Raw genomic sequence first — 12,097 nt, forward strand, 5'->3', positions numbered from 1 at the left:
AGCTCTGCTAGGTATTTACCTCCCAAAACACTCACCCTGTCCTCCAGGGTACATGCAGCGAAAAGCTCTCCCCAGCTCCTCAGCCTGAACACGGCCAGCAGGGGTCAGTTCTCCACCCCACTTCAGTACCAGCAACAGAGATGGGGCCAGAACTGACCCCTGTGGATCTGCAGGAATAAGGGGCAGTGAATAGGTCTAGATCCAAAGAAAACAGTGGGGATATCTAAATGCTAGGTCTTCTGAGGAGCCCAGAAAGATAATTGGGGGTAGAGGTCGCCTAAGGGCTCAAGAATAAAAGATGTGAGTGGTAATGGGAAGGGGCATTACATCTCACCTGGCCCCTCATTAGAAGCTTTTACTCCATGAGGGTAGTAAGTCAACTGCACCTTCCGGTTGATACCTGAGAAGTGACCGTACCTGCAGAATAAACTCACAGTTTACTTTCTAGCCCAGCATCGCTTCTTACTGTTACTGGCTCCCTGTCCTCTCCCCTGTCTCACATCTCCAGCACAGACTTCAGCTGCTCCAGTTTCCCAGTCTTCTCCTCAATCTCACCACCTGGCTCTTTCTCCAGTTCAGCCAATAGCAGCCTTGTGATGTCCAGCACCTCCTAGGGGAGATAATAGGGTATCCATGCAGGAGGCCAAGTCTTCGCTGGTTACCCCTTCAGCCTGGTCTCTCAACGAGGCCCCCAATCCCATACCCTCTATCTTTCCCATAGCACGGCTCCTCCCAGCCTTACCTGTAGCTGCTCTGGCCGCTTGAGTTTTAATTTCCCTGTCTTGTAGCCACCGTGTTTTTCAAATAGACTGAAAAACCTGAAGATAAGAAGAAGCTTCAGTATGGGGTGAGACAGACAAAAGCCTCTGGGAGGTGCCCCTCCTCATTTCCCTCACAAAACCCTATCTGTCTAGATCAGGATACTCTGCCTACCTTGGGTGTGTCACCTCCATCTTCATCTTCTGCTTTGGGGTACGATCCCCATGACGGATAATTGCAATGACACAACGAAGTTCCATCCTGAGATGACAGGGAATGTTGTTAGCACCTCTCCCCTATCCCACCCCACACCACCTGCCACTCCATCCTACTCAACATGTCAAGGAACAGAGGGAAAACTATCTGAGATCAGGGACACAAGTAGGATCCACTAGTCAGACGGTACAGGGTCAGGAAGTATCACTGGTCTGACTAAGATGCCTGAAGTAGGTTGCTCCAGGTTTTTAACTTCTACTTTTGCTCACATAGTGCCAGATGTGGTAGGGACAATGGGAATGTCCTCAGCCTCTGTGGGGATGGACCATGGGATCTGGAACTGCGGGGCAAGCTCCCGCATTATGGTGTTCCTAGAAGGAGAAATATGAAGAAGCCATGTGAAAATGAACAAACCAGAGCTACACGTGTGAATGAAGCTCACAAAAAGTCACAAGTTGGAGAATAACACATTAATATAAAGTCTAAAAACATGCCAAAAAAACCCCAACCCCATATACATAATAAAGATATGAATAAATACATGAGAATGACCAAATGAAGGACTGTGGTTGCTTCTGGGTGGGAGGGAAGGGGATGTTATTAGTAAGGGGTATGTAGGGGCTTCAAATATATTCTTAATATTTTATTTCTTAAGCTCAATGGTAAATACATGGATACTCACCATATACATCATTCCTCATACATTTTTAAATGTTTTAAATACTACATGATGAATTTTTTAAAAGTCAAGTTATAAAACAGTATTGCAGTATGATCACACTTAGTACAATAAATATAGTTTATTATTACACATGGCAGAAAAAAGACATATTGTTATGTCTAAAACAGTTAACCGTAGTTACCTCTGGGGGGGGTGCAGTGTTGGGAAGGTAAAAAGGGCTAAGGACCCTTTCTCTACTTTCCTTTTTCATTGTTTAATCATTTTTGCAATACTTAAAATATAGGCATACCTTGGAGATATTGTGAGTTCAATTCCATACCACCACAGAAAAGTAAGTATCGCAATAAAGTGAGTCATACAAATTTTTTGGTTTCCCAGTGCGTATAAATGTTTACAGTATACTGCAGTCTACTAAGTGTACAATAGCATTATGTCTAAAAAAAACAATGTACATACCTTAATTAAAAAATACTTTATTGCTAAAAAATGCTAACCATCATCTGAGCCTTCAGCGAGTTGTAATCTTTGCAATAGTAACATCAAAGATCACTGATCACAGATCACTATAACAATAATAAAAATGGAAAAGTTTGAAATTTTGTGAGAATTACCAAAATGTGACACAGAGACACAAAGTAAGCAAATGCTGTTGGGAAAATGGCGCCAATAGACTTGTTCAATGCAGTATGTAAACCTTCAGTATGTAAAATACACAATATCTACAAAGCACAACAGAATGAGGTATGCCTGTAAAATAAAAACTCTAATTCCCTTCTCTAAGCCCATTCTCCCCAGCCCAGACCACTGTGTCCCTTACCCCAGAATCTTGGCACAGTCATCGTAGTATTTCATCGAATTCTTGACAAAACTAAAGCCATTGACATCACACACAAAGGAGTGACCATTGGCACGAAGAAGGTCAAAACCACAAACTGTTTGCTGCAGGGGAAAGAGGCAAGCTGAGAACAAGAGAGCCACTCTTCCCTCCCAGGGCCCCCTTGCTCCCATCTCTCTGTCATTCCACAGCGGCCCCCCCCCCCCCCGCCGCACCGCCCTGACAGCCCCCTCGCCAACGGGCCTTCCTCCACCTTAAAAGCTACGCAGACTTTCCTGGCCACCAGCTTTTCCATGGCCGTCAGCATGACTGGATATCGAATCTCTTTCCCTTCACTGTCTCGTTCAACCTTCCCATCCAAAGCTGGAGATTTTCTGGCTTCAGCATGGGCATAGTCTGGCCCCACTGTATACACCTGCAGGTACATAGCATCACTGAGTATGCCCACAGCTCACCCTGCATATGAGAAAGCAATATGAGCACTAGGTCTGTAGACTAGTTTCAGAGTGAAAAAAGAAAAACAAAACAAAACAAACAAACAAAAAACACTTAGCATCAAGAACAAAGAGACTGACATTTTTCTTACTGAGCTCTACTGAAGCATCATTATGAAGGTTTCTCCTTGAAAGTCCAGCACTGTCATCTACTACTTATTAAGAAATAACTTACCAACATTATCCCATTCCCCACACGACCCTTGCCTTCACTCTGATAATGACGATATAAATATCTAATTTCCCAACTCCTTATCTTCGCCTGAATATGAAAGCCAATCATATTCACACTTTATTGTCTATGACCCCTTCCATACATTTCCACTTGCTTACCAAGCACTCCATCCCACCCAGACATTTATAACCTCTTAAATCCCTGTATCCACCATAACCTTGACATCTGTGCCATCTGTTGGCATAAACTCCTCGTAGATGTAGGACCCTGTCTTCCGGACGCTGCTCTCAGGAGAGTAAACGCTGCTCCGACTGCCAATCTTCAGGAGAAAAGGGGAAAAAAAAAGTGTTGCCTCTAACTTGTCCCCAAATCCTCTGGCTTCTCTCCCTACAACCTCATTCTCATCTATTTCTCTGAGTCCTCAAATGCTCAAATGTCTCCCACACCTTACGGAAGAGGCGCTGGCTTCCTCCTCCAGCTGAGCTGGGGTAGTAGATGTAAACGTTGTGGTCCTCTGCACTCACTGGCTTCTCCACGAAGGGCTTGGGAAAGACGGCTCCATTTACCTCTACCTGGTCTTCACCTTCTATCAGGTTGCACTCTGAAAGGTAGGTGTATAGTCATTCCTAGGGCCTATTAATATCAACTCCCATTTCTCTTAATTTTACTCTCCATAACCCTCAAGTTTCCGTGACCATATCTTAGTAGTAGATACGATCATTAATATCTACATGAGAAGTCCAAGGTTCTGTCAAAAGACCTATGGCTCTAGCTCTACCCATAATCCAGTAACCAAAGCCTTACTGAGATGGGTGGTACATAGATGTCTAGAGGATGGAAAACTGGGCTAAGTCACAGAAAGCAAGGCAGGGCAGGACTGGACAAGGCCAGGTACTCACCCTCAGGCCGGGCAGGGTCACGGTTGAGCACAGCATATCGAGGCAGATCAATACCCTCCTCCTGCAGGATCCGGTACACCTCCCTCCTGTCACCCCCGAATAAATTAGCTGGGAGAGGTGGGGGATGGTGACCAGGGGAGAGGCTGGGGATTTCACTCACTCAGGAATTGGGAGATATCCATGTACAGAACTCAACAGGGTATGGTACAAAAATTAAGCAATTAAGCATGTTTGTTTGACTCTGCCCCTCCCAGAATAGGTTCTCTAAACAGGCATGATCTCAGGGCCACCCATCCCACCGGTCAACAGAAAGCTATACCTATCTTGGATGTAATACTGCATAGCCAGGTCATTGATAAGAAAAGGGTTTCGAAGCTTGGAGTAAGCAACAGCCTTGTCCAGAGGAAAGCCTGGGAGGGAGAAAGGAAACAGACCAAAGAAAGAAAGTGAACAGACAGAGTGAGAAAACAGCAAGAGAAATAGAGAGACGTATTAAAGCTATTCGTTGCCCCTGGGTCCTTTACCCAACCAACCCATCTTCTCCCTCCCTCACAATTTCTCAAGTCTAAAATATCCAACAGGAAAAAGTAAAAAACTATTTTTAGGATCCTTCCAGGGACCAATTCTGTCAGAGACTCCAAGAATCTTAGAGCTGTCCTGAGATCTGAATATGGGCTTTAAAGTGTCCCCCAGCAACTCCTCCAGGATGTAGGGAAAGAAGTTCCCTGTGCACTGTTCTCTAGTGTGCTGGGAAGAGCTGATGACATCTTTACCACTTGACAGTCAGAACCTCACTTCCCAGTCCAGCATTCCCAACACCATTCCTTCCCATTCTCCTTCACAGACACCAACCTTTGGAGTGGAAAGAGATGAGGCAGTGGCAGGATGGCCAGTTTTCCACAGGTTCATTGAGGATCACATCTTCTCCCAGGATGATAACAGTCAGGTAGTCAAACCTGCAGAGTCGCTCTAGGATTTGGGTCATTGGCTTGGACTTGGATTTCTTGGTCATGGCACAGATGCCAACAATGATCTGAGGTTCAGGAGGCTACACAGAGGGAGAGCTGTCAGGAACTCAGGAACTTCCCACTGAAACCATCCCTATCAGGGAACACTGTCTCATCTCCTTAGAGCACAGAATTTCTTGCCAGGACTTCGGATCTATGTGGTAAAGGGTCTCCCAACTCAGGCCTCTTTGATTGGGGTACCTGTAGGGGGTCCCATGGCCATGGTAGGAAATGTGTACTCAGGCAGCAGAGTCAGAGAACCAATAATCACAAGACAACAGGAGGAAGGCATGAGGGCACGGGCTTCAAAGAGAGGCAGCTTAACCAATTTCCACTGCGCTTCCCCTTAATTAGGATAGGGCCTGTTTATAACAGGGAGTCTATGCATCTGGAAAGAACAGAGGGCTGTCTCCATCCAGTGGAATCTCAATGCTCTCTGACAGGGGACATTTTCTCTGGTCTTACCACTTCATCCTCCTCATCCTCAAGGAGCTCGCTGTCACTCTCTTCAGTCCTCATGCCTATTCCACGGGTGCCCAGCCCCTCATCTCCAGCTCCAAGGAAGAAGTGGGCTGTGGCGTTCTCGCCCTCACTGGCCGGCAATGACCACATCCCCGCCGGAGCACCCACTCATCCCGCTCTGCAGTGAAGGGTATCCCATTAGCTCAGAATCCAAGCCCCATGGCAGTGGGTGGGATGGGGGATGGGGAATGAGAAAATTAGAGGGAACTACAAGGGGTCTAGGGGAAACAGGAAACAAAGCAAGAAGGATCAACAGAAGAGGAAACATGTGGGCTATGACTTGAAATGACTAAAGATCTCTAAGAGAAAAGCAAGGTCTCCCTTTTCCTCTCTGTTCACCCCCCCCCCCAACCATGAGACTAGTAAGAGGATCAGTAGATTAACCCTTACAGTGCTGGCATGTCCCTGATTCTGCCAGCAGAAAACACCACCAACTCCAGCAGCAAATGGGAAAGGCAGTTCCTCATGGAAGGCTACTGTTGGTTCCTACCAGAAGAGAAGATTAGAGTGACATTTCAAACTTTGCATTCATACCAAAATGTTTCTGGCCCTTCTCTACTTCCCCACAGTAGTGCTGAACTCAGGAATTTAATTCAAGGACAGAGGAAGAGAGCTCATTTGCCTTTTCCTTTAACCTCTATCTTCATTCCTACTAAGCATTAACTAAAAAAAAATTTATCGAAGATACCCTATATTTAAGCATTACATCAGAACATTTAAATCCCTTATGCCCCCTGTCTCTCCTTTACCTGCTTTACCTTAAAAGACAGATGCCCAAGTCTCAGAAAATCTGTTCAAAGAAAGAGGTCTAGTGCTAGCTGGGAAGTTGAGGACACAGACATCCATACTACAGCCTCCAACCCATCCTCAAACTGAAATTTCAGTGTTCTCTCTACCATCTCAGGGTACTACAGACCCAAGGCTGGTCTAGGCCTAGGTCCTCCACACCAGAAGCTTCAATGGAAAAAAAAAAAAAAGTCCTACCTACAGCCATAATCAGTGAGAATATCTTAACACTTAAAGTTGAGTCAGAACAACCTGGCAGCTCCAGTTCTGCATACATACACCTAGAGTAGTGGTTCTTAACCAACTGTGATTAGACTGTGCAGGGGACATTTGTTGAGAGGTACTTTTGGGTGTCACAACTGGGGAGGTGCTACTGGCATCTAGTGAGTAGAGGCCAGGGATGCTGCTAAACATTCTCACATGCACAGGACATTCCCCCACAACAAAGAAGTGCCCAGTCCAAAATGTTAGTGGTGCCAAGGTTGAGAAGCCCTGCTGTAGAGAAACTCTCCCACATAAGAAGATGTGTGCAAGGATATTCATAACCTTACTGCTGGTAATGGGAAAAACTGGAAACAACTCAGATGTCACAAGTAGAAGGATGGATAAATACAATGTAGTATATGCAAATGATTGACTAATAGCAGTTATTAACAATGAATCAAAGTTATATGTAACAACATGGACAGCTTCCAAATGCAAACTGCAGAGATATACATGCAGTAAAATTCCATTTGTACAAATAAAAAATACTAATATATCTATGACTGTATACCTAATTAGAAGTATGAAAACAGGCTGGCAAGGAAGACATCAAATTCCTGACAGTGGTTACCTCTGAAGAGAGGGGAGAATAGAATTGAGAAGGATTCAAATGGAATTTTACCACCTTACCTATAATGTTTATTTCAATTTTTAAAATCTGAAGCAAATACGCAAATGGTTAACAACTGTTAATACTAAATTGTGGGGATATGAGTTATCTGCTGTTTTTTTCCAAAAATGGTATTGAGTCACATCAGCAATTTTCCACCTTCTCCAAAAGTTCTCAGAAATACTGATCAATGAGTCTAATGAAAGCCACAAGCTCTGTAAATAGAGTAATTTAGTCTTACAGACTTTTAAAAGTCTTCAATAACTACTTTCTGTATTTATATTTTAAACCACTACAAGTGAGATTTATAGCTTTGATTAGAAAGTTATAGCTAATCTTTATATAGACCTTGACCTTTCCAGTCTTCACCATCTGCTTTTCTCTGTTACTCAGCCACCATGGGGGCACAACATTCTTCTTAGACAACATTTCCACTTGTGCTCTCCAGGTCTTATACATACAGCCCCCTCCTGACTATAGGCTGGTTCTCTGAATTTCTTTTTGGTGACCTGACCCAATTTTCATAACTTGCGGTGTTCTAAACATCCCTGTATGGTTTAAGCAAGCAGAATTTTGTTGCACTATTTATCCTTTCTCTGAATCAGGAGATTTCTCTATGTCTAAGATTCCTAGACCCTCACACTTTCTTCCACTGGTCCTTCCTGGTTTTCTACTGAATGTACACTGTCACATTCTTGAAAGTCTGTCATAACTCTGTAACAGGAGATGGTAATAAAACGGCGAAGGAGAGTTTGTTCATAAATATGGGGCTGAAGAGAGATGAAAGGTCTAAATTCATAGTTAACAAAGCAGAAATAGAAGCCTGACAGAAATAGCTATGAAATAAGCCAGGATTTATTTAGATGTACCTCTGGGAGAAGCTGGGGTTTAAGGTGGTGTTCCAAGAACCATTGCCCTGTATTCTGTGTTCTTCTCACCTTCCCCCTCTCCCCTAATACTTTGTTGCAAAAGAAAAGAAAACTTCAGACTCCACAGCAGGCTAAAGGGCAGTCTTACTGAGGCCTGAATCAATGTGGAAGCGAGGGCCGGAGAGTAGGGCGAGGGCCGGAGAGGAGGGAGGAGATGTGGGGGGGGGGGGCCCGCAATCTTCTCAGAGGCCTCTAAGTTAAATTAGATCCGGAGAAGGGATAGAAGGGAGGGTAAACCGTGTAACTTCTTTAACCCTTAGAATCTAAGACTGCTTGTAGTAGTCCTTTAACCACAGTGCACTTGACAGAGGGTTCCATCAGTGGTGAAAGAGAAAGGTCAGTTACAGAGTCCAGACGGGAATCCAGAGTCCAACACAGTGAAACTCCTCAGGTCACCAACACTGCCTCCTCAACAGTGGACCCCTTAGTTCTTCCTTGATGTAATTTTTAATCCCTCATACATACCCTTATTCTGACACTAATGATCTGTGCTGGTGCCCTTGCTCTCCGTATCAATTCACTCATATTGCTTTCTTTCCCCAACTTGCTAAAAGGACCCTTCACTGACTCCCCTAACCATTCCCAACACAGGCTGCTGCCCTCCCCCTCCATCACGGATCAACTGATCCAATTAACAATGCAACTAATTCTCTGGCTCACTGACTCCCCAGCCTTAAACATTCCGTCAAGCCCCCAGATGAGTCACCACACTTGGTAACATATTTATGTGGAAGCCTCAACGATCCTCCACAAAGAGTGTCTGAGATCCACTCTTTCCCCCACCTACCCTCTCTCCAGACTCCAGTCTCTCCTCTCCGCCACGACCCCTTCCTCAAGCGGATCCTCCAGAGTGACTCCACTCCCACGCCTCCTCACACAGACCTCCCCACCCAGAGCCTCCCCCCTGCTGACGGCCCTGCTCAGCAGGACCCCCTCTTCCTCACGCAGACCCTCGCACACCCACCTCTCCCTCTTCCTGACCCCCTCCTCTGTCCTCTCCTGACACTGCTCCGGGTCACGATTACCACCTCCCAACCCGACTCCTCTAGTCTTTGCCCGCCCCCGCCTTCTCCGCCTCACTCTCCCTTCGCTGACATTGAGGCGTCTCCGCTGGGTCTCTTTCCAAAGCTGCCCCCGGCCGCTTCTAACCAGGGCCCTCAGCGCTACAACCGGAGCCCACTCTACCCAGCCCACCCCCTCAGATACCGCCCCCAGCCCCCAGCCACTCCCCCACCGCCCCCGGCCTTCACTCACCCGCCTCTCTGCGCTCGCGCAGCCGAACCTGCCGGCAGCGACACCTGACAGCGGCCCAATCAAAGCGTGACTTCTCTCCGGTGCCACCAATCAGCGGAGGGCGCGCACCGGCAGCAAAGTCAGGCTGCGTTGGCCGGCGCTTCTGCGCGGAGGAGGGTGGCCTCTAGTGGCTCTGAGAGTGAAGTGCAACCTGATGTTCTTGGATTTCTAACTGCGTCGCCACAGTCCAGATGCTTGGTCTAGACAGAGACTTTCCAGTGAGACGAAGAGGGGTAGGAGGGGGACGAAATGCAGAGGAAGAGGCAGAGTCTGTGCCGTTGCACCTCCTTGAGGACAAAGGCATGTCTTTTGTTTGATTTATAAAATAAAACGGGGTATGATATACATAGAGATCCAATAAATGTACTTTGCAAATGTTAACAGACTAGAGAAGTGGAAGAGAGACTGGAGACAAAAACAGAGACAAAATAAGTCATAAAGTTAAGGGAAGGGACAGAGAGAGTTATTTATGGAGGAGACAAGAAAATGGTTGGATTTGAAAGGCCAAACAAGTTGATTCCCATCTCTACAGCCCGCTTGCTCTCTACCCTCTAAACTTACTTGAATCTTGGTGTCACCTTTAATAGTGATGAAGCCTTGGACAAGTCACTGAACTTCCCTCAGTCTGTTTTCTCACCTGTGAGAGAGTGGGATTAGAAATACTAACTCATAGGGTACTGATTATATGAAAGCATTTTGTATGTGTTTGTATTATTATCTTTGCACCCTCACTTAGATTTCTCTGGTCAGTTCCAAGTTCCCTGTTTCTTCTCTGCAACTTTGGCATTCTTACGACATTTTTAGTCAAGTGACATTATACTGACCCCAAGGCCTCCTGAATGAGAAAGAGATGATACTAAGGACTGACCCTATTACCAAACACATGTTCCTGTGCAGGAAACACAGTGAGGTCAAACAAAATGAAACGTCGAGTTCATGCTCAGGCTCATATTCCCTCCATCACTCTAACCCTTCAAAGAAGTAATTAAAATATATTCTAGGTAACTAACATGTCATCTCATTCCCCTAAAAATATAGACTCCATCCCTTTTCATCCATTGGAATTGAATCCAATTCAATTCAATGAAATAATATGTACTAGAATTCCTTGCAATTATAAGATGTTTTATAAATACTAAATATTTTTGATAACTATTATTAAATAAATCAAATACTGTATATATTGATTACTTCCCGTATGCTGTAGGATAATTTTGTAAATGAATATTACTACATTATCTGACTTTCACAGGGAATAAGAAAAGTACAAAAATACACGTCCCTTCTCAGTGGAGCTATTATTCATATTTGAACAGCTAGTCTCTAAACTTGAGTGATTTTTCTACTGCTCTGGGCAAATCTTAGTTTTCCTTCTGTAATTCTCTCTTTCTGCTCCCTACCTCTTTAATTTTAGTAACCACCCTCTCAATGAAATAACAACCCTACTGCTCTGGAAGATTATCTCCCTCCTTTACCTGGCTAAATATATAGCATTCCAAGTAATTATGTTTGCTTACTCATACAGCTACTCCTTAACCCAAATAATGAGCCCCCACAACACAGGTAATATTTTCCATCTCTCCAAGAGTGACCACACTCCAACAGCAGAACTCCATCTATTCTCTGATGATTCCTCTCTTACCAGGAGGAGAAGGAACTGATGGATCCAGAAGGAAGATGGTTGGCTTCTAAGTATACCCCTAAATGAGGAAGACAGGAAAAAGAACACAAGGGAAGCCTGAGAGAAATGAATAGAATGAGAATATAGGGGTGGAGGGAGGTTCATCAGTGGGGCCAGAGGCCAACGTGAAGAGAATTTCTTCTTCTCAAATGCTCTCCCTTAAGATTTCCAAGTATCTTACTGTCTTGTGGATGTACCCCACAAGATAGCTGAAAGAAGGGACTGATGCCACTGTTAGCAGATAGAGGGACCCCCAAACTGGAAAGCCCAGCAAATGTATAGGCAAGCCCTCCAAGTGTGGGTGTCCTTGCCTACCGACTGAGAAAGAATTCTCAATAGAGGCAGAGGGACAAAATGAAAAAAAGAGCTTTTATTGCTCAGAGAGAGAGGAAAAGAAAAAACTCAATTGGGAACCATCAGCTAAGGTAGCTGGTGAATACATCTCCAGCCCCTGATTGGACCATGGGGTCTTTTATTGGAAGACTCTGCCATCATTATCTTCATCCCGGTGGTGCCAATCATCTTCTATTACAGGCTCTTTCCTCCTGTGGAGCTCAGCCCTAAAACAGAAGCTTCCATGGGAGCAAAGAAAGAGATATACTGGGGCATGTCCTTGGAATTAATGAAGCAGCTGTGGGACATAAATTGTCCTGTTGTAGGACTATGTTCTTGGAATTAAGATCCAGTTATCAGTAAGAGAAATGTCCTGCCTTTCATCAGCCTGACACTTTCTGCCCCTTGTTGGAAGCCAATCAGAGTCAGTAAGCCTGTCTAATCACCTCTCACCACCATGTCTACTCCACCTTAACTGACCTCCATACTGAAGCACACATCTCTATTGCAGCTCCAGCATTTATTCTCCTTCCTGCCAGGACAAAGGTGAAGCCACACTTGGAGGTATGGGAACAAAGCCCTTTCAAATCTGAATATGCACCTTGTAAGGAC

The 12,097-nt window shown here is 45.1% G+C and overlaps 1 protein-coding gene across 16 annotated transcripts in view; it reads right to left on the reverse strand.

Moving 5' to 3' along the window:
* Positions 1–9,496, reverse strand: part of PPIP5K1 (diphosphoinositol pentakisphosphate kinase 1) — a 35,906-nt gene extending 26,410 nt beyond the window's left edge. For 13 of the 16 annotated variants that reach the window (XM_074366007.1, XM_074366004.1, XM_074366002.1 and 10 more), the window contains exons 1-16: positions 9,433–9,496; positions 5,980–6,075; positions 5,533–5,707; positions 4,913–5,108; positions 4,380–4,470; positions 4,061–4,146; positions 3,608–3,762; positions 3,379–3,480; positions 2,746–2,907; positions 2,475–2,596; positions 1,245–1,346; positions 934–1,020; positions 743–818; positions 501–610; positions 335–417; positions 36–167 (exon numbers count right to left, since the gene is read on the reverse strand). In XM_074366007.1, coding sequence (XP_074222108.1) covers positions 36–167; positions 335–417; positions 501–610; positions 743–818; positions 934–1,020; positions 1,245–1,346; positions 2,475–2,596; positions 2,746–2,907; positions 3,379–3,480; positions 3,608–3,762; positions 4,061–4,146; positions 4,380–4,470; positions 4,913–5,108; positions 5,533–5,679 — 1,651 coding nt within the window. In that variant the 5' untranslated portion in view covers positions 5,680–5,707; positions 5,980–6,075; positions 9,433–9,496. Of the gene's footprint in view, positions 1–35; positions 168–334; positions 418–500; positions 611–742; positions 819–933; positions 1,021–1,244; positions 1,347–2,474; positions 2,597–2,745; positions 2,949–3,378; positions 3,481–3,607; positions 3,763–4,060; positions 4,147–4,379; positions 4,471–4,912; positions 5,109–5,532; positions 5,708–5,979; positions 6,076–8,965; positions 9,101–9,432 lie in introns of those variants that run through there. The other 3 variants (XM_074365996.1, XM_074366009.1, XM_074366010.1) reach the window with 3 other exon arrangements.
* Positions 9,497–12,097: the final 2,601 nt, after the last annotated feature.

This window comes from Camelus bactrianus, chromosome 6 (genome assembly GCF_048773025.1).
Source record: "Camelus bactrianus isolate YW-2024 breed Bactrian camel chromosome 6, ASM4877302v1, whole genome shotgun sequence".
Lineage (NCBI taxonomy): Eukaryota > Metazoa > Chordata > Mammalia > Artiodactyla > Camelidae > Camelus > Camelus bactrianus.